This window comes from Panicum virgatum, chromosome 9K, assembly GCF_016808335.1.
Source record: "Panicum virgatum strain AP13 chromosome 9K, P.virgatum_v5, whole genome shotgun sequence".
NCBI classification, from domain to species: domain Eukaryota; kingdom Viridiplantae; phylum Streptophyta; class Magnoliopsida; order Poales; family Poaceae; genus Panicum; species Panicum virgatum.
Window position 1 is genome coordinate 15,583,314 of NC_053144.1, and position 19,079 is coordinate 15,602,392.

The following is a 19,079-nucleotide window of genomic DNA, read 5'->3' on the forward strand; positions in this document are numbered from 1 at the left end:
GGAGCGCGTCGGCCCTCGGCGGTACCAACGTGGAAGTGTCGTGGAGAGCGCCCGTCTCTGGGGCGAGGTTGAGGCCGCCATGGTGTGAAGGGTAGCTGCAGATTGCTCCAAGGTGCTCACGCCCTTGCGGTTCTTCCTCCTTCTACACCAGAGCACACAAGCTGCTAGGACGATGAGAAGGACGTGTAGCACCCCACCCGCAGAGCCACATGATGAAGCAATGATCTTCTTCTTGAGCACCAAGGAGGGCTCCTTCCTCTTCTTCTTCCTCCTTTCCCCTCTCTCGTCCTCCTTCCCCTTTGCCTCCAATGGAGTTCCAGGGGAAGGGGGCCTGAGCCCCCTGCCCGCACGCTGGCTCCACCCCCCACTTGCGGCGATGGCAGCTTTAATCACCGTGTTCGGCTGGTGGATAGGGCTCCAGCCCTACAGTAATTCCCTCTCACACCACTCCAGCTCCAGCCTCCAGCCACCAGCCAGGTAACAGTGTTTTTCTCTCACACCACTCCAGCTCCAGCCTGCCGAACGCGGTGAATTTGTTTGTTGCTACTACTACTAACTCCTGTCCCACTACTGCATAGTGCGTTCACCCACCCTGTGCTTGCTCGCGTCATCTCTATCGATGGCTTCCCTTCCCCTCTGCAGCCAATCGTGCATTAATTAGAGTCATTAGATTCGTCACGCAAAGTTGCCCCCATCTATGAAAAGATTTTGCAAATAAACTTTATTTAGTACTCTATGCAATGTAAAATTCTCTTTGTAACACAAGTTGTACTAGAGAACCAAACGGAGCCAATGAGGGTTCAAATTATTGTGTATATAACTGGCTCGTGCCCTACTATGGTTAAACGATAAAATGTGAAATTTTCATAATGTTGCAAATTAATAAATGGGGAAAACATCCCAATCGTCGGGAGGAGTTTCTGGGTTTTTTTTGAAATAGAGTTTCTGGGTTCCAATCTGTCTGTTTTTTTTTGAGAGGATCGAATCTGTCTGTTAAAAGGTCTAACGAAAAGAAATGTGCATCTGACTGTCTCGCGTTTCGGAGTTTGGACGGCCCAATCTATCTCTCAGCGCGATCCGGCCCATCCTAATACTTGGGCTCAGATCCACGCTCGCTTGCTGCTTTCCAGCTGCAAAACCCATCCCACCACAGCCCAAACCCACCCTTCTTCCTCGAGAGTCGAGTCCTCTTCCCCACTTGCCCTTCGTCTCCTTCCCTCCCAAATTCCTCGTCGATCCCGCGCTCCATTTCGAACCCCCACCCCGAAATCCCAAAGGGATCCCCGCCGCAATGCCGCCGACGCGGCGCGGCCCCCGCCCCCGCCCCCGCCGTGGCTCCACCCCCGCCGGCGCCGACGACTCCGTCCCCGCCTCCGCCGCCGACCTCCTCGCCCTCGCCGGCACCCTCGTCCCGGCCGCCGGCGCCACCGCCCTCAGAACCCCTCCCCAACTCAAGCAACTCGTCCACTCCCTCCCCGCCTCCCACCCGCTCCTCCTCTCCCTCCCGCAGGCCCTTGCCCTCGCCCTCGCTCCCCCCTCCGAAACCGCCTCCGCCTCCGGTTCCGACGCGCCCCCGCCGCCGACCCCGCGCGCCCCCGCCGTCCTCCTCCACCTGCTCCTCGCCCACCCATCCCACCCGCCGCGATGGGACGACCTCATCCGCCCGCTCGAGCTCCTCCATGCCCGCCTCGCGCTCCTCGCCACCGCCGACCCGCCGCTCGCGGCCCTCGCCGCCGCCTGCTTCGAGCTCGCCTGGCGCGCCGGCGCCCCGGGCCGCGACGCGCTCGTCGCGCAGACGCTGCCCTACCTCGTCGCCCTCGCGCTCACCTCCGCCTCCAGCGCCAGGCCGGTCCTCCGCCGCCTCCTCGCGCTCCGCGACGCGCTCCCGCTGCTCGACTACGACGACGACCGGAGCATCTCCGACTTCAAGATGCTCCTGCTGCGCTGCTTCGTCTCGCCGCTCTTCCTCAAGGCCGAGGAAGGCAGGAAGTTCCTCGCGCTCGTGCTCGGCGTCAGCGAGGGGATCGCCAGGGAGGGGCTCGAGCTCGTCAGGGCGCAGGTGGGGATTACGGGCGCCAAGCGCGCGGCCGTCGTGGCCTACGGGGAGGTCGTGTTCAGGGCGTGGAAGGATGGGGGCTGGGTTAGGGCGGAGGTCGGCGAGGCGTTCCTGCAGGGGATGATGGAGGCCGCCGTGCATGCTGGGAGCAAGGAGCTGGCCAAGGCAGCCAGGAAGATCATCTGGGCGTTCGTGGAGCAGAGGGCGGTTGCCGGGGTTGAAAAGTTGGTGTTCCGGCTTGCGGAGCCTGTGCTGTTCCGATCGTTGCAGGTACATATGCCTTGTCTTATTCTTCTCTAGCGGCACTGGCACTGTGTGTGACTAGTAATAATTATAGCAGGAATGGTATGAATTGACTGATAGAAGAAACACTGACTAGAATTGTACTCTGTCAATTATGTTACACCAAAGTTATTGACGCTTCACAGCCACATATAAGCTTGGTTGACCACAACAGACTTCTAATACTGTGAGCAGTGTATTATATTCCTCTCATCTCCCAATAAAACATGAAATGACAATTCCATAAACTGATAAGTTTATGCTCGAATTCAAGTAATTATTTGTTCAGTTTTCGGCTTTACAGTTCAATATTGGAAGTATATATTATGCTGCAGTAATGATGATTTCTACTGTATTGGCTATTCACGTTTTAACCAAATTTCCTTTGCCGCATCTCAACGGGATACTGTTTGGCAGGTTGCAAACTCCAATGTTCGCCATAATGCCTTACATCTTCTATTAGATTTGTTTCCCCTTGAAGATCCAGATGTGACAAAGGATGTCAATGATCCTCTTATAGAGAAGCAGTTCTTCCTGATAGACAAGCTCCTCATGGATGACTACCCAGAAATACGTACAGTTGCAGTTGAAGGAATCTGCCGTATTCTTAGCCAATATTGGGAAATTGTCCCTGCCCCTACTATTTCAAAATTTCTGAGTAAAATTGTTGACGACATGTCCAAGGATTCTTGCAATGAGGTTCGGCTGTCAACACTAAATGGTCTCAAATACTTGCTTGACAATCCACATAGTCATGAAATACTTAAAGTTCTACTCCCAAGATTAAGCGATATGATCTCAGATACTGCTCTGTCTGTCAGAGCTGCTGCTGTTGATCTTCTTTTAGCTGTTCGTGATCTTCGATCTTTTCAATACAATAAGGTATGGTACTTGCTTGCAACTATGCTATGAACTTAAATAACCATAACATCCATAATTTGTTCGGTTTAAGCATATTAGAGTGTTTTTAAATGTTTTCAGGTAGGTTGTTTATGTACCCTTCTCTGTTGCAGGTTGTTGGCCTGGGTACTCTATTATCTTCACTTGCAAATGACCATCCCCGTATTGCTCAAAAAATTACAAAACTTCTCATTCCTTCTTATTTTCCATCAAAGTTGAACGCAAAAGAAGCATGTGCTCGCTGCATTGCACTGATAAAGAGGTCACCGACAGCTGGGGCGAGATTCTGTGAATTTGCTATGTCTGAAGGGGCATCCCCAAGGTCTATTGTTGAGCTAGTCAAATTCTCTATTACTCTTGCATTATCACGAACAGGACTTAACTCAGACCAGATTGATGGTCTTATTATCGCTTCTGTCAATCTTATAAAAAGTTTATCTGAAGAGCGCTCTGGTTTGGCTACTTTGCGAGAATTCTTTACAAATGCGAAGTTAAGGTTGGTCCTTCAAACTGTTGTTTCTGAGAGTGCCCGAGCTGCCATTCTTAGTATTGCTCCAGTTATTTTACCTGATGATCTATCTGTGCTCCATGAGGAATGCATGGATGTAGTTGTGAATGCTACTAGGATTTCAAAGCAAGAAGAATACCAGGAAGCAACGCTTGCAGCACATAAGTTGATATTTTTGAGTGGTTGGTCTGATGAACTGTTCGAAGCACTAACAAATATTCTGCATTCTAAAGCCTCTGATTTTTCTGAGATATATGGACTCAGATCCCCTCCATGCCCTGTTGCACCTTCAAGGAGGAAGAAAGGGAAGTTACTTAAGAAAGCACCAGCACGTCACCATGTTGTTGGAAAGGGGTCGTCCAAATCAAAAGTCAGTAATGAAGGGCTTGCTGTTGCAGCTGGAGCAGCATGGCAGATCAATGAAATAGTGAAAGCTGAAAACCTTAGAGAAGCCTTTCTGCAATCTTCTTATTCAGAAATTGTACTTTCGTCTCTGAAGGTCATTTCTCAAGTGTATGTTGAGCAGTGCCTATATTTGGACTCTTTAGACCTTGCACCTGTGTTGGCCTATTTGAGTCTGTCTACATATAATACCCTTCCAGATGTTGATACTAGAAGCTGCTCTGAGGTGAGTTCCACTTCCAAAAAAAAAAAAACTAGACCTGCGGGGGGAGACCGCCCCCACGGCATTACACTAAGAAGAAGATCTTCTCACGCAAGTCTAGAAAACCCCCGAACCCCTGCCCCACCCATACATAGTGGCCCGTTACCCGTGAGAAAGGCCGGACCCCAACTATGCTTTGGACATGGGACAAGTGAGGGAGTTTTTTTTCCCTGTGCGAGCCGGGGATCGAACCCCTGACCTGGTGGTTTTTGCTGCCGCACTCCCACCAGCTGAGCTAGCGCTCGTTTGCGAGTTCCACTTCCAAATTTCCACCACACTTGGATCTCACAGTTTGTACTGAAATTTTGATAACTAGTATTCTAAATCCGTTGAAACATCATTGGAAGCTGGTAACTGTGTTTAATAGTAATAGTTGCACTTCTGTTCATGGCTTTCTGTTGGTTATGTATCAATATTTTTTTTGCCTTTAATTCTTAAAGGTCTACTTTATCTGGGTATATTTTTTGTTCAGTAAATTTCGTTTTTTTTCCAGTCATCAATTGCCAGTCAGTCACTGGATCATCTACTGAATTGTTTCGACAAACTCCTAACTGCACCTGTTAAAAATCCTCCGCCAAAGTCAAAAGCTTCACGATCAAAAGACCAGCAGAAAGGAGCATCTGAAGGTAAACTGAAACTTGAATTCAAAACCCTAAATGTTTCTGCTGTGAAAAGCCTATTTAAACTGACACTTGTTTCAAAACCCTAAATGTTTTTATGATCTCCTGAAAACAGGGGAAAGAGTCTAATTAACCTATCCATTGTCACCAGCATCTTTGTGTATTTGGTATAATGTTACTGATACTGCGGAGTTTTGCGTGACACATCTTGACTAAGTGGGTGATGTACTTTATGCAGGAAACACAGTGAAAGGCACAGTCAATGCGATTATGCTGGGAACTTCAATTCTCAAGTTTATAATTGACACAGCAATAATCAAGCTGGTCAATGATGATAAAATAAGATGCCTCAAATTCGCATCATCCTACACAAAGTATGCTGTATCAGCCATAAAAAATAATCAAGATCAGAGTTCATCTTTCAAAGGCGATGATCTGAAGGATGCACTGGTGCTTGTACGAAGCTCCTTTACATACGCAGCCAAGATAATCCATTTGGTGCTATCAAGCTCAACTGAGTCATCAATCCCTCCAGAGGAGGCCTTCTTCCTTGCCAATGATCTTCTTGATCTTGTGCCCTCTGTCGAATCTTTTGTTGGCTCAAGATTTGCACTCAGTATAGTTCCTGCTCTAAAGCAATGGCTACCTGTTCTCATATTGGGTCTTGTATGTCGCTGGCTCATTGGACCACAGAATGAAATGGCTGTGAACATCTGCCTCTTTGACGACTCTTGCTTACCACTGTGGTTCACTGCTGTGGCAAAGAATGAGCTTGATGCCAAAGAGCCTGGCCAGGACGAGCAAAGCGAGCATGTTGCAGAGCGTGAGGACTCGCCATCATCCAGAAAGCTAGCTGAAATGATGGTGATCCTCCTGAAGAAAGGAAGCCCCAGAATCCTTGACTGCCTTGGCGGAGTCCTCCTGTCCACCCTCAAGTTGATGCTGCAAAGATCAGAATACGACATTGTATTGGGCATTACTCGCTTTGTTTGTGCCAGGTTGCTTGGGAACAAAACGTCGGCGTTGGAGAAGCTGCAGCTTACCCACGACTCTCTTCGTGATAATTTCTTTGAGATTGATAGGTATGTCAGGGAGGAGTTTGTTGATGACGATGATTCGAGGCAGCTATTGGAGAGCACAAAAGAGTTGATAAGATCAGTTCTTCCTGAAATATGATGTACATAGTATTAGGCGGCAGCTGGTGAGTTGCAACTGGTAACTAGTGTCTTCACGAAGTGAAATTAAGCATACTTGCTGACTGCGACCATTTGTGGCAGCGATTGGGAAGTATGTACTTGGGCGCACGCATAATGCATTTCTATATATGTGTATTCGTTGTTGCTGTTCTGGTACATCCCACGGGCAAATATCAACGACAGCATCGCCATTCACCAAAGTTAGGAACCGTGCGTGATTGGCTAGAAAAGCCTTGCACCTGATAAGGAAAAATTGCATTGAACTATGCTAGTGATATGACGTTTTTCAATTCAATGTACAGTCGACTTACAATTGACACATGGTAGAACGTATGTACAAGCCCCTGTTGTTATAAACTACACTATTTTTAAGGGGAAAACATAATTGTATAGTTAAATATACATGTTGGTAAACCTCATAAGTTACAGTGTCGGCTAGGCTCGTGGCTGTTGGTCCTGGTGTAGGAAAACCGAAAGGAGTGCAGAATCTGTTGCCCCCAATCCAAATGTTTCTTTGCAATTTGCTGTCAACCTTGGGTCAGTGCTGCTATTCTTGTGCATCAGCTCCGGGAAGAATATATCATGGGATTGTGGATGAGCTTACCATAGTTGGGAATTGATGAACCTGAATTATTGTGCTTAATCTTCAGGACTATGATGTACGATGTTCTATGTGACTATGTCAATTGCCTTCTTCATGTGGTTCCACGGGAATCAGTTTGATGGCGGCAGCAATAGGCATCCCAAGGAGGCCAAAGAGAACGCTTACGAGCCACTGGAGCTGTGTGAGAGGCATGGTGTCAGCAAAATCTCCTAGGAACTGGACAATGATGAACTGGAAGATGGTGGTGCCAGCAAGGATGCCCATGAAAATGGAGTTGTCTAGAAGGCCCTTGAGAACATTGATCTCGTCCATGTCCCTCGAGCTTATCTCATTGAACACCTAGATGTTATACACAGATTCAGCAATGAAACATATGTGAAAGAGTTAGCAGTTACTACCATTGGTTCCACTATAGAATGCCGAACCAAATGTGAGGATTTCGTAATGGTTGATTTACCTGGCAGAAGACAAAAGTGTTGAATATGATTGTATTTAGGACAGTATCTGCGTCAGAGCCTTCAAGCCCAAACAAGTACTTCCCTTGAGTTTGTAGATACCACATGACCGCAAATTGGAATATTGACTGACCCAAAATATTCCTCCACATTACTTTTGTGATGAATTTCCCTCTCCTTCCAACTGGTGCTTTCTTCATTAAGTTATCATCTGGTGGTTCAGTGGCAAGCGCAAGTGCTCCTAGGGTATCCATAATCATGTTGACCCAAAGAAGCTGAACAGCTGTCAGTGGAGCATCTCCTGGCATGAGAAAATGCAAATCATGAGATAGAGATGACAAGTTAACACAATTGACGAAATAGAATATACCTGTAAAGCACGCAGAAGAGAAGTTAACTAGCAATGCGACAACATTAACAGTCAGCTGAAACTGCACAAACTTTTGGATGTTGACATAAACAGAGCGTCCCCATTTTGCAACCGTTACGATGGTGGAGAAGTTATCATCCAGAATTACAACATCGGCGCTCTCTTTTGCCACCTGCATAAATTACTTTATTGAATCTGGGAGTAAATGTTTGTGTCCTGACACCTAGACTTCTAGAATGTTGACCAACACTAGTTATTTGCAATATTGAGGATACAGAAGACCTTATTTTTCAGGGTTAAAAAGAGCCATAAAAAACCAGCAACCACAGCCAGTAGGGCCTTAAACCAACCTACCGCAATACAGCCTTTTTTAAACAATGGATTGGCCTCCACCATTTTCCCTAATTTTTAAAAACAAAACTGCCATATGTTTATTTTATCAAATTGATGTTGGGGAATACAGAAAAAAAACCTATTTCAATGAGAACTAGTTGAACAATTGTACCAGAAATCCTTGACAAACCATAAAGGTCACCGTTCTCCTTAAATCAATACCACACTACATATGTTGAAACTTGAAACCATCAGGTGCATGTGGTAGCTTCGTCTATGAACTTCAGCGCAGGGTCTTGATAATGGAATATCAAGATATACATCTACATCATTAATGGAACTTCCTCAAGGAACATATTTTACTAAGAATGTATCCATTACTAATGAACACATGCACAAAGTACTGGACTGACAAATCAGTTGAACAAATGTTGGAAGTAGGAAACCAAAGTACCGAGGATAAGAACTGAACGAAAGCTTACACTTCTTTTTCTTTATTCTCTCATAATAACTAATGAATAAGAATATCTCGAAAATGTGTCAAGATCCAGGTCCACTTAGCTTACAATAACTTGAGCAATTTTATGTAAAAGAGGAAAGAATTAGAATGGTAATATCTCAAGGATATGTTACCATTACTTAGTTAAGTCATTACCTCAGTCCCTGCAATTCCCATGGCAAGTCCAATATCTGCCTCACGTAGTGCTGGTGCGTCATTTGTACCATCACCAGTCACGGCAACAACCTCATTAAATGTGGTGCGCAAGTGTTTCACAAGTGTATGTTTGTCAAGTGGTGAAGATCGGGCCAGTACCTACAGTGCACAGGCATACTCAAATGAACATGAGAATTTCATAGACCGATAAAAACTTGCAATCCAAAGATAAACATTAGATCTTGGCAAACCTGCATTTTTGGAATCAACTCAATGAGTTCTTTATGATTTTTCTCTCTAAACTCAGCACCTTCAATGGCGATACCATCCTCAGTAAGTATACCACATTCACGGGCAATTGCCTTTGCTGTATTTATGTTGTCGCCTGTAATCATTCGAACCTCAATGCCAGCAGACCGGCAAGTTGCTACAGACTGCCTGACGCCTGGACGAACAGGATCTTTGATACCAACAATACCAATGCATGTGTATCCTCGTAGCGGTATTGGCTCATCAATGGAAAAGCCATCATCCATTTCCCGATAAGCTAGGCAGAGTGTCCTAAGTGCTTCTTTAGAAAAGGTTTCAATGATACCATTGAGTTTGTTTGTAGTTGTGTTATTGAGGGCAACAATACTACCTCTGGCATCTATAAATTTATCACAGGCAGCCAAGACTACTTCTGAAGCACCTTTACAATGTGCACGGTATCCTCCTCCAGGAAGCTCAAGAATGATGCTCATCCTCTTTTTTGTTGAATTAAAAGGCTCCACCTTGACAACCTTGGTTTCCTGCCGCTTTTCTTTAAATCCTCCACCCATTAACAATGCAAAGTCCAACAAAGCCACCTCAGTAGGGGTCCCTAGTATTTGACGGCGCCCATCTTGGCTAATCACCACTTCACCTGCAGTGTTGTTAAAAATAGATTCCAGAAGAATTTCCAAAGCAGCTTCTGGGAGTTCGGAAGAAAAAATAGAAGGTGCTCGTGGACTGTTCACTTCTATGGTGTTCCCGCATACACAGGCCTTCACGACAGACATGCGATTGGTTGTTAGTGTTCCGGTCTTGTCACTGCAAATGATCGTGGCTGAGCCCATGGTTTCACAGGCAGCTAATTGTCGGACCAACGCCTTGTCCTTCATCATCTTCTTCATTGCAAATGCAAGGCTCAATGTGACTGCTAAAGGCAATCCCTCAGGAACAGCGACAACAATGATTGTAACTGCAACGGAAAAATGTTGCAATATCTCGAGCACATCATCTCCAGACCAGCTTAAAAGAAGCCCATCAAGGTATTTCTGGGCAACTAAACCTTGCGAGAGCACAACAAAAGTCAAGAGGGCAAAACATAGACCAATGTTTCCAATAATATTTGCAACTTTATTTAGTTTGACCTGGAGTGGAGTTTCGTCATCCCCACTTTCAGTGATGGCAGCCATTAGTTTACCCCACTGTGTTCGCATCCCTACTGCAGTAACCAGCATTTTGCATGAACCGTCAAGAACTTTGGTCCCTGACAGAAGAAAAGGGTTATCTTCATTTATGACAACAGGTTCACTCTCCCCAGTTAGACTGGACTCATTGACCAATACTGAATACCCAGATATAAAGAGGCCATCTGCAGGAACCTGATCTCCGACTGCTAGGTGGACAACATCACCAGGAAGAAGATCGTCTATCAACATCCTTTGTCTGAGACTGTTTCTTGTAACTTGAACAAAAATTTTCCTTTTCTCTTTGTCCAGATCCCTGAATTGCAAAGACTGCTGATAGTTACTTGTCGCAGTAACAGAAACAACCAGGAGGATACTTGTAAAAATTCCAATGCCATCATAGGCACCTTTTGGCCATCCTTCTGTGGCAATGCCAACAACAGAAGATATGAGAGCACATGCTATAAGAATTATAAGAGTGGTATCTTGCAGTGCTTCCCACACAAACTCCCATAAGCTGCGGGCCTCACTCTCTGTGAACTTGTTCACTCCGTATATGTCCTGCCTTTGATTTAGGCTGTACTCAGCTGTATTAATCCCATCAGTCAAGGATGTTGCCAACTTGTCTGCAATTCCATCCAATTGACCATGCACGGCCAACTTTTCACAGTCACGACTTTCAACGATTGATGCCAGTTCATCGGCAGAGATCTGAAACCCAGCAGCTTTAGCACCTTCAAGAACAGAATGCCCACTCTGAAGTGAAACACCTGAGTAGATGTGTTTTTGGCAACATGCTTAGATAACAGCGGCATTGGAGACTGGATTGGAGTCAGAAAATGTGACATTTTAGAGTCCAAGTTATATGATGAAGCAAATGAACCATTGTGCAATTACCATGTTCACTTTGTAGTGTGGGTTTCGATACAAGGACAGCAACACGTAGCTTCTCCTGCGACAAAATACACAAAGGCACCCGTCAGTTTTGCTTTAGTAAAATTAATGTACCTTTTTGGTGTGAAGGGTCTTTGTACTAGCAAAAGTGGCTAATCTTCTAGGGAAAGTGGAACTGTAATCAATTTGACCCTTGCCGGTACAACTTTGCTTCAGTATTCGAGAGAGAAGTATTTGTGTATTAAAGCATCACTTGACAGTAAGTAGATTAATGTGAAACTTTGCCACGAAAATTGGAAACGCTCCTCCTGAATCCTGACGCTGAGAACCCAAGCGAATGAGTATCAAACTGTCAGCAACTAACTAACCCGGCTGTAAATAAACCACTGATGGAGTCCTATATTTGCAATTTTCTCGATTGCACCATATATTCAGTCCTAGGCTGAGTATTTTACAGAAGAGTTACAGGTAAATTCACGGCACCGGACTGTTCCATTCCACGAGCTATGATTTTGGCCAAAGGGTCCAAGGCAGCCTAATGAACTGACACGGATCATCGGAGAATCTAAACGCAGGGTGAGAGATACGGACTCGGTGGGGGCGCTTGCCGAGGTCCCCGGCGGCGGGGGGCCCGAAGCGGAGGTGGCTCTCGGTCTTCGACCGTCGCAGCGCTGCCCCTAGCCCCGGCCGGCCGACGGGGGAGGAAGGACCTGGCGCGGCGCCGGGGAGGAAGGGAATTCGCGGGAGGGCCCCCGGCCGAGCGTGGACGCCGCCGTGCATCACTACCGCCTTCCCCTCCAGGTCCCGGCCTCTGGGTTAGGACTTGGGGGAGAGCTCCTCTTCCGAGTTCCGACCACGTGTACAAATGGGATCCAGGAATGAAACACACACTGACTGACAGGTACACGCTTTTGGTTGCGCCGGATCCGGCCAACAACTCCGCGAACCAAACACACGCTAAAATTACACCGGATAATTCTTTGTTTTCTCTGGAAAATATCTACAGTAACATTTTGTTTCCAATATATCTCAGATATAGAAAAAATCAGTTCCCTTTCCATCACACGTGCCTGAAATGGACTTGGGGGAACACAGCCGTGGGTCCCACCCAAGCGCATTTGCTTGCTTGGACCTCAACGTAGCAAACTCATGTAAATTTGAAAATAAGAAGAAAAAATGCTTTTACTGTGACTTGCTGTAAATGTCCTGAGTAAAATACGAGAGAATACATCATCTTGGACTCGAATTTCTGGAGGTCTTTACTTGGAGCTGCCCCTTCACAGCCAGTAGCATAGAGTTGAACTCATATTTACATAATACTCTCATGAGGAATAAAGTTAGACGTACAACACTTGGCTGGCACACCCATGGTTACAAAGTCGCCAGAAAATCCTATCTTACAAGTTCTTATTACACTTTGCAAAAAAGGCATCAATTGGAATATGCTTTCCTTCTTTGGAAGACTTCAGCTTTTTCTTGGGTGTGGGTGTAGTAGTAGAGCATGGTTTTTCAGCCAGCCTTGCAAAAAAAGACAGACAACGGAGCTATGAAACAACCATTTATCTTCAAGCAATGACATAAATTAAAGTTCATTAAGCTAATTAGCCAAATACTAATATTGCATAAAGACTGTATCACAAGGATGAGGCAGAACGAGTTTTTTTTTAGAATCATAATGAACCTAGAGTAGCTTCAACCAGTTCAAGAATTCTACCGTGTAACTTGGAATGGAAGCAGGAAACAACTTATTTGTGAGGGCATGTCAAAACATAAATACCTCTCGCTGCAAATGGATCTTTTACTATCAACTGTTTCTTCCTGCTGTAGCGATTCAGCCAAGTGAAAATCTGAATGTTCTTGCCTCTCCTCCTCAAACCCTGGAGGTAGTTCAAACCCACAAATGGAGCAAATGAAACCATCGATCCATAACTGCTGACCAGGTTTACTTGATGAAGCTGTAGCTTCGTGACTGATCAACTGGCCAACATCATCAAGGTTCTCAGCGTTCATAACCTGAATGAAAAGTAAGATGCACTTACTGTATTCATGTATGAAGGCATGGAAAATAGAACTCTACTCTTTTCTTTGCTACCAAATAATAGAAAATTTATTCAGACAAACCTTTGCACTGGTAGTGACATCATCTATCTTTGCTCCACCTAAGCAATCACTGATAACCGGATTGCTTAAGACAGCCTCGTTATTGTACTTGCCTAAATTCCTTTGTTCTGGGATGAAAATGCTCTCATCATGGACAAAGAAATCCTGTTGGTCTGTGGATGCACCAGTTCCAGTATCAGGTCCCAAGCAATCATCCTTGGTTGTCACACTAATAGGGCCATTATCCTGCCCTGAGATATTAGTGATCCTCTGAACATTTGCTCCATTGACATTTAAGTTACTGTTTGATGAGCGAAAAAATATATCTATCGTCTTTTGTGTCGAAGTAGATGAATCATCCTTCTCATCATGAAGCTGAGACATCCGCAACCCTAATAGTTTGTAGTAGAGTAACTGTCAGGTTGGCTTCCCCAAGTAGCAAGAGCAAACAAATGTCAAATGCAAATAATGCAACGTAGTCCAAACAGAATATATAGCATCAAAATATGGGCCTGAAATATGATGATGCAGCTCAACTTATAAGGTAAATGAAGATGCACCCTGACAGAATCACATACTTTAGCTGTCAAAACCACTAGATGAACTTGAGGACAAGAAAAAATGGTAAAAAGTGCTCCAACGACAATACTATTCCAGCAGGGATGGTTGTCATGTGAGCAGCATTAGAGGTTAAAGGCCAAACTAGGAGTTCCACATAACTGGTAATCATTCAGATGCATATGAACTTACCCATCAATCTCAAAGAAAGAGGCATTTCAGCCTTAAGCAACTTAGTAGCATAGATCAAGATGTCTTCCTTGGAGTTGATATAGCCTCGTGTAGTTACTGCTCGAGTCCGAACCTGATTCAGATCGTCGATCAATTTAGTAATCTGTGAAATAGAAAATCGTGAAATAGTAATTTCTGTTCTAGAAATGGAAATGGGGTAAGCCTCGATTTGAAAAAAAAAACCCGTGAAATAGAAATCATCTCCTTTGATTATCTTCACAGAAAATGAGTCAACAGCAATATGGATGGGAGAACCAAACCTCAAAATCTGCAGTCTTTAGTTTGAGTGTTAGTGTCTTTCCTTTCAAACCCTCCTTTTGCAAATCATCCATTAAGTTTTCAGCGAGGTTAGCTGAAAATAGATAACGTTGCGGCGAGTCATGCATTGAAAATTGTTAACAACATATCACATCAGGAGCAGTAGCACATGGAAGTCATGATAACATCTATTGCATTTTGAAAGGATTATTCCCGCAAAATAATTTTTTAGAACATGAAAAGGTACTGGAAAATACCAGTAAAGAACCCACAACAAAACATTGGACCTACAGGCTACAGACATATCATAATAGCGAATGATCTGTTCACATAATACAAAGAAAAATATTATTATTACTTCCATAAATTAGCATGATATGCAGCAAAAACAAATTAGGCTTTGACACTTCTTCTCTTAATATACTCGATAAAAGTATAAGCAGTCTTCAATAGGGAAACAAAACACACTTTTTAAACTGACCTCTGAAGGTACTACAAAAAACATCCATGATGCATTATGAATTGTGCTATAACTAGTACTTAGATAGAACGCATAGTGCAAAGGAATGTAAGCATGGCAAGAGAAGAAAACCAAGTTGCTTAAGCACAAATGATATTTATAAATGGTAAGATGCCAACATTTGATATAGAGAATCATCAGCCTGTTTAGTTACAGAAATAAGTACAGTTTTTACCTAATTTCTCGAAAAGCAAAGAAGAATCATTTGTTGCTGTGAAAGTTCGCTCACAACTGATACTTTTCCTTTGCCTTTGCTCTGGAGTTTCTGTACCTCCTAATCCAAGACCAACCGAAAGAAAGAAATCTGAAGACATTGAATTCCAACTTGAATTCTGAGATCTTGCCTGAATAGATCAATATAGCTTTCTAAAAGCTTGAAACAGAAGGTCTAACAGGTGTGATTGACATACGGACCAGCTGAGCATTCAGAAAAAAGAGCACATAAGAAAGCAGCCTTCTGCAGCATCTCCTGACATGTACTGATTCCAAGAACCTGACGTAACATCTGTTCAGTCACCTTACCTATGCCACCTATCTGCATACAAAGATCTTCAGATAGAAAATCAGCTGTTCTTCCTTTTTACAGATTCCAAAGACAGGTCAGCCTCTGGAAGTTAACAACATTACCTCTTAACTGAAGAATTAAAATGTGAGTTCATAAATGCATAGAAAAACTATAATCAAGTGTCTGTACACTGGTTACAATACATCTTTGTTTACGGCATATAAATAAATGATCAAATATGAAGAGGAAAATAAGAATAAATTGGCCAGTAAAACAAAACAGAACAAAAAGTAACACCTTTGATCATAAATAGAAAAATTGAAGTACCTTTCTTATAGGCAATGTAGATACAAATGTCCATACAGCTTCTCGATCATTTGGCAAAATAAACTGTCCATTGGGTTTGTTAATATCAGAACAAACCTAGCAAAGGGATAGAGAAGGCAAAAGGAACCTTGTAATTTTGCTCTACGATAATGTACACCAATACAAATAAGAACACAAGATTGCTTAGAGGAGCAAACGGGAAAAGTAAACAAACAAAAAAGAATCTCCAGTCATGCGTGCTAAACAACAGCTTAAATTGCAACATATATCGGTTATGCAAAACAAACTCTCCTTCTAGCCCATTACAAGCCAATTATGCTCTCACATAATTTTGTGTTAACCCAACAAGATAGCAGATAAAAGACAAGAGATTAAACATAACAGGAACAGACTGGTGCCACTTTAGTGACAAAATCCAAACCAGAAAAGGAAGTAAAGAAAAGCTTCAGGCTCTGACCTTTGCAATCATGCGGTTTGGGGCAACCCCTGCACTACATGTTAGACCAGTTTCCTGGTGTATGGCAGCTCTAAGCTCAGTAGCAACCTAAGAAAACCGGTGATGTAATAAGTAATTTTGTCTGTAGTAAAAGAATGTTGGCAAGACATGTGAAACAGAACAAGCAACTTAATTAACATGCTCCTAGTAAGTAGAGCACTGTGAAAATTAGAAATGTTTATGGTTACCTCCTCTCCTGTCATGCCTCTTTCAGCGCAGACATTTGTTATGTTGAGGTATGCTTCATCTAGACTTGTTGCGATGAAATTGGGATCATATCTCTGGAAAACTAAGGGCACCAATACTTCAGTAATCAATTCTTATAATCATGTTTTCGAGCATCATAGTTCTTTTGTAATGATTTAATTAAATATTATTTTACAAACCTTTTCTTGTCAGCTCACTATAATGAGTGTATCTCTCAAAGTTTGGTCTGACAAAAACCAGGCCAGGACATAGTTTACATCCAATAAAACCAGGCATTGCTGCACGAACTCCAAACTTCCGTGCCTGCATCAGTTAATCAATTAAAGTATATATTGGATAAAAGAATAATACTGTTTGTACCTTTATCAACAAGGATAAAAAAAACTAACACCACTTTGGCCAATTCAGTTTACATTATATGATACAAGGAAATCCAACATTAAAAATTTTGATCGATATTACATCTTCAGCTATCATCTTTGAATACAGCAACCAAACATATTATTTAGAGTAATTAAATATAAAAGATTGAGTTTATTCCATGATAAGGTAGTATGTTCACCTCATAACTGGCAGTAGCTACCATAGACATGCTACCAACTGCCAACGGTTTTCCCTTCAAGGATGGATCCTCCAATGTCTCAACAGCAGCATAAAAGGCATCCATGTCAGTGTGAAGCCATATCTTTGAAAGATCTCGTGAAGCCTCTAACTCCAACATTTTCTTTTCAGCAACCTGAAAATTATGTTGTCATGTAGGGGTAAAAACACAAGAGAGGCAAAATAAAATGCTACTAGTAAAATATGCTACACACATACATGGATGATTACATTGGCTTAGTACAGTGTTTGTTTGATGCTATGAATCAAATAGCTTTACACTCATGAAACATAGCTCAAACGAGGTTAGGACGATAAAAGTACTCACGCAAAGAGCACAGATGCACAAGTAAATGTTGATGAATTGACCACTTGATATTAACCTGAAGGAATAACATATTTTGGTTGTATTCTAGATGTGCTGTATACCAATATGTAGGACAGCCAAGCATGGTTTAGAAATTATACCTTCTGAAAATGCAATATGTCATTATCAGTCAATGTCGCACACTGTGCACGGAGATGTTCAATCTTTTGTTTGGTCAATGCCTCCTTCCTCTGCTCATTTTCAAAATACTTTGAACCCTTGCTCATTTCGTAGATTACCTTCTGCACCTTTTCTTTGTCAACTCCCTCCATTCCTAATGCAACACCACAAGAGAATAATTACAAAAATCTAAAAAACATCACAACATAGATTACGTTACAAACCTATAGTGGCCATGATTAACAAAGTACTAGTCTACTGACTACTGGTCAACAAAAATCTTGGGGACAAAAGGGGAACACACCACTCAACTCCGATTGGCAAATGTAATAACATGGAAAATTCTGATTCCAGATTGTGTAAAGAAGAAAACGCCAACATTATTGTTCTCTTGAAATGTGTGATTAGGGTTCCACTCTTACAATTTTATCACTCCATTGAACTTGCCCCATTAACTCAAGGAAACAAATGGGACTAATACAGTATCAGATACACATCTAACTTCTTGACTCATCTGATGGCAGAGTGAAAATCAGTTTCAATCTGATCCAATGCTAAGTGGCCCAATCATTGAAGCACGTCTGGAGAAAATTTATGGCGTAGGGTTTGATCCAAGCTGGGTGCGGAGCCAAAACCCCGAAAACCCCCAATGCTAAGGGAACAGAGGGAGAAAGTGCGCCCGTACCAGCTTTGGCGTTGGTGTACGCCGTATGGTAAGACTGCCACGGCCGATCCCCTCCGTCTTCCGCTGGCGTCCCCGCCGCGGCCGACATCGCTGCGGTCTCCGACGAGGTCGGGGTTCAGAGGCGGACGCGCGGGTGACTCTCGGGATCCCTCCACAGTCTGGTCGCGGGGTGGGGGTTCCCGGCGGCGAGGCCTCTCCGCCGCCGGCGCGCGCACGCGGTTGGCTGATGGTTCGTACGCTCGACGGCCACTAAGGAGGCCTATGATAGTAGTAATTTACATGTATAAGGTCAATCTCGAGTTCTCAACGGGTTTCAATTTTACAATGATAGTAGTAATTTGCTAACTTAGCAAACTTATTATGAGAAAAAAATAAGGAAAATTTCATCTCATGAAGCGTAACGGACTTAATTACTACTAAGTACTATGAAATTACAATAAATTTCCACTAAGAATGTTATCATTTCGTGGCATAATACAATTAGTCACACCATCGAATTAAATATTGCAGCATGTGAAAATAGCGCAAACTGATATGCATGGTAGTATCGCAATGAAATTGTGTGCTAAGATTGGCTTTTTTAGAAGGAAAATATATTGATCTTAGCGCATTACACCGACTCTTTTACGAACAGAATCCCAAAAAAAAGAAAAATTATAAAGAAGTCCAAAGATCTGGTTCATCTTCCTCGAAGCCTTCAGAGATCCGTTCGTCACCACCGCCGAAGCCGCTTCCCAATCGTCGTCGGGCATCAGAGCCAATCTCCACAAGGTGGAGGCCACAGAGGAGGGCTTACTTATAAGCGAATTAGCCGAGTACACTGCCTCCCAGACGCATCGGCCAACTCCCGTACCCATGACGCATCCTTCGATTCCACCGCCGGCAACCCGAGCAAAGCTCAGATTTTCACCAAAGATCGTCTTTCTCGAGATTAACAGGGTCAACAACATCATCACTTAAAGAAGACGATGATGTGCAGGCCCTCGACTCCTGGACAGGTCTCCCCAGCCTCTCCGTTGACGTCGGAGTAGATCGCCATCGGAGAACGGAAGACGCTGAGAGAAATTATTCCACTGCGCCGCCGTCGCTTCCGCATCGTCGGCGTCGCCAAAAAAAGCAAGCAGCAGAGGAGCCA

General features: G+C 43.8%; 2 protein-coding genes across 2 annotated transcripts; one reads left to right on the forward strand and one right to left on the reverse strand.

Annotated features, from left to right (window-relative positions):
* The first annotated feature begins 1,276 nt into the window (after positions 1–1,276).
* Positions 1,277–6,382, forward strand: LOC120650360. The gene is made up of 5 exons (XM_039927475.1): positions 1,277–2,326; positions 2,756–3,220; positions 3,352–4,374; positions 4,904–5,036; positions 5,269–6,382. Exons 1-5 carry the CDS (start codon positions 1,292–1,294, stop codon positions 6,204–6,206), a joined length of 3,594 nt encoding a protein of 1,197 aa, XP_039783409.1. The 5' UTR covers positions 1,277–1,291; the 3' UTR covers positions 6,207–6,382.
* Positions 6,383–6,479: 97 nt separating this feature from the next.
* LOC120650362 (calcium-transporting ATPase 3, plasma membrane-type-like) lies at positions 6,480–18,196 on the reverse strand. The gene is given in 21 exon segments (XM_039927476.1): positions 6,480–7,169; positions 7,288–7,586; positions 7,656–7,827; positions 8,644–8,802; positions 8,895–10,846; positions 10,974–11,032; positions 11,034–11,084; positions 12,372–12,488; positions 12,748–12,983; positions 13,092–13,462; positions 13,821–13,932; positions 14,120–14,211; positions 14,813–14,941; positions 15,052–15,172; positions 15,470–15,565; positions 15,927–16,013; positions 16,154–16,254; positions 16,352–16,475; positions 16,735–16,908; positions 17,241–17,413; positions 17,945–18,196. Coding segments are annotated over 21 exon segments (4,974 nt in total). The 5' UTR covers positions 18,033–18,196; the 3' UTR covers positions 6,480–6,908.
* Between the last annotated feature and the right edge of the window lie 883 nt (positions 18,197–19,079).

What these genes read in the sequence shown, in the direction of transcription:
- LOC120650360 (XM_039927475.1), top strand. Translation starts at nt 1,292, where the DNA reads ATGCCGCCGACGCGGCGCGGCCCCCGCCCCCGCCCCCGCCGTGGCTCC. An exon ending in TGCTGTTCCGATCGTTGCAG is followed by an intron (nt 2,327 to 2,755) that starts GTACATATGCCT and finishes ACTGTTTGGCAG; the next exon opens with GTTGCAAACTCCAATGTTCG. An exon ending in GCAGAAAGGAGCATCTGAAG is followed by an intron (nt 5,037 to 5,268) that starts GTAAACTGAAAC and finishes TACTTTATGCAG; the next exon opens with GAAACACAGTGAAAGGCACA.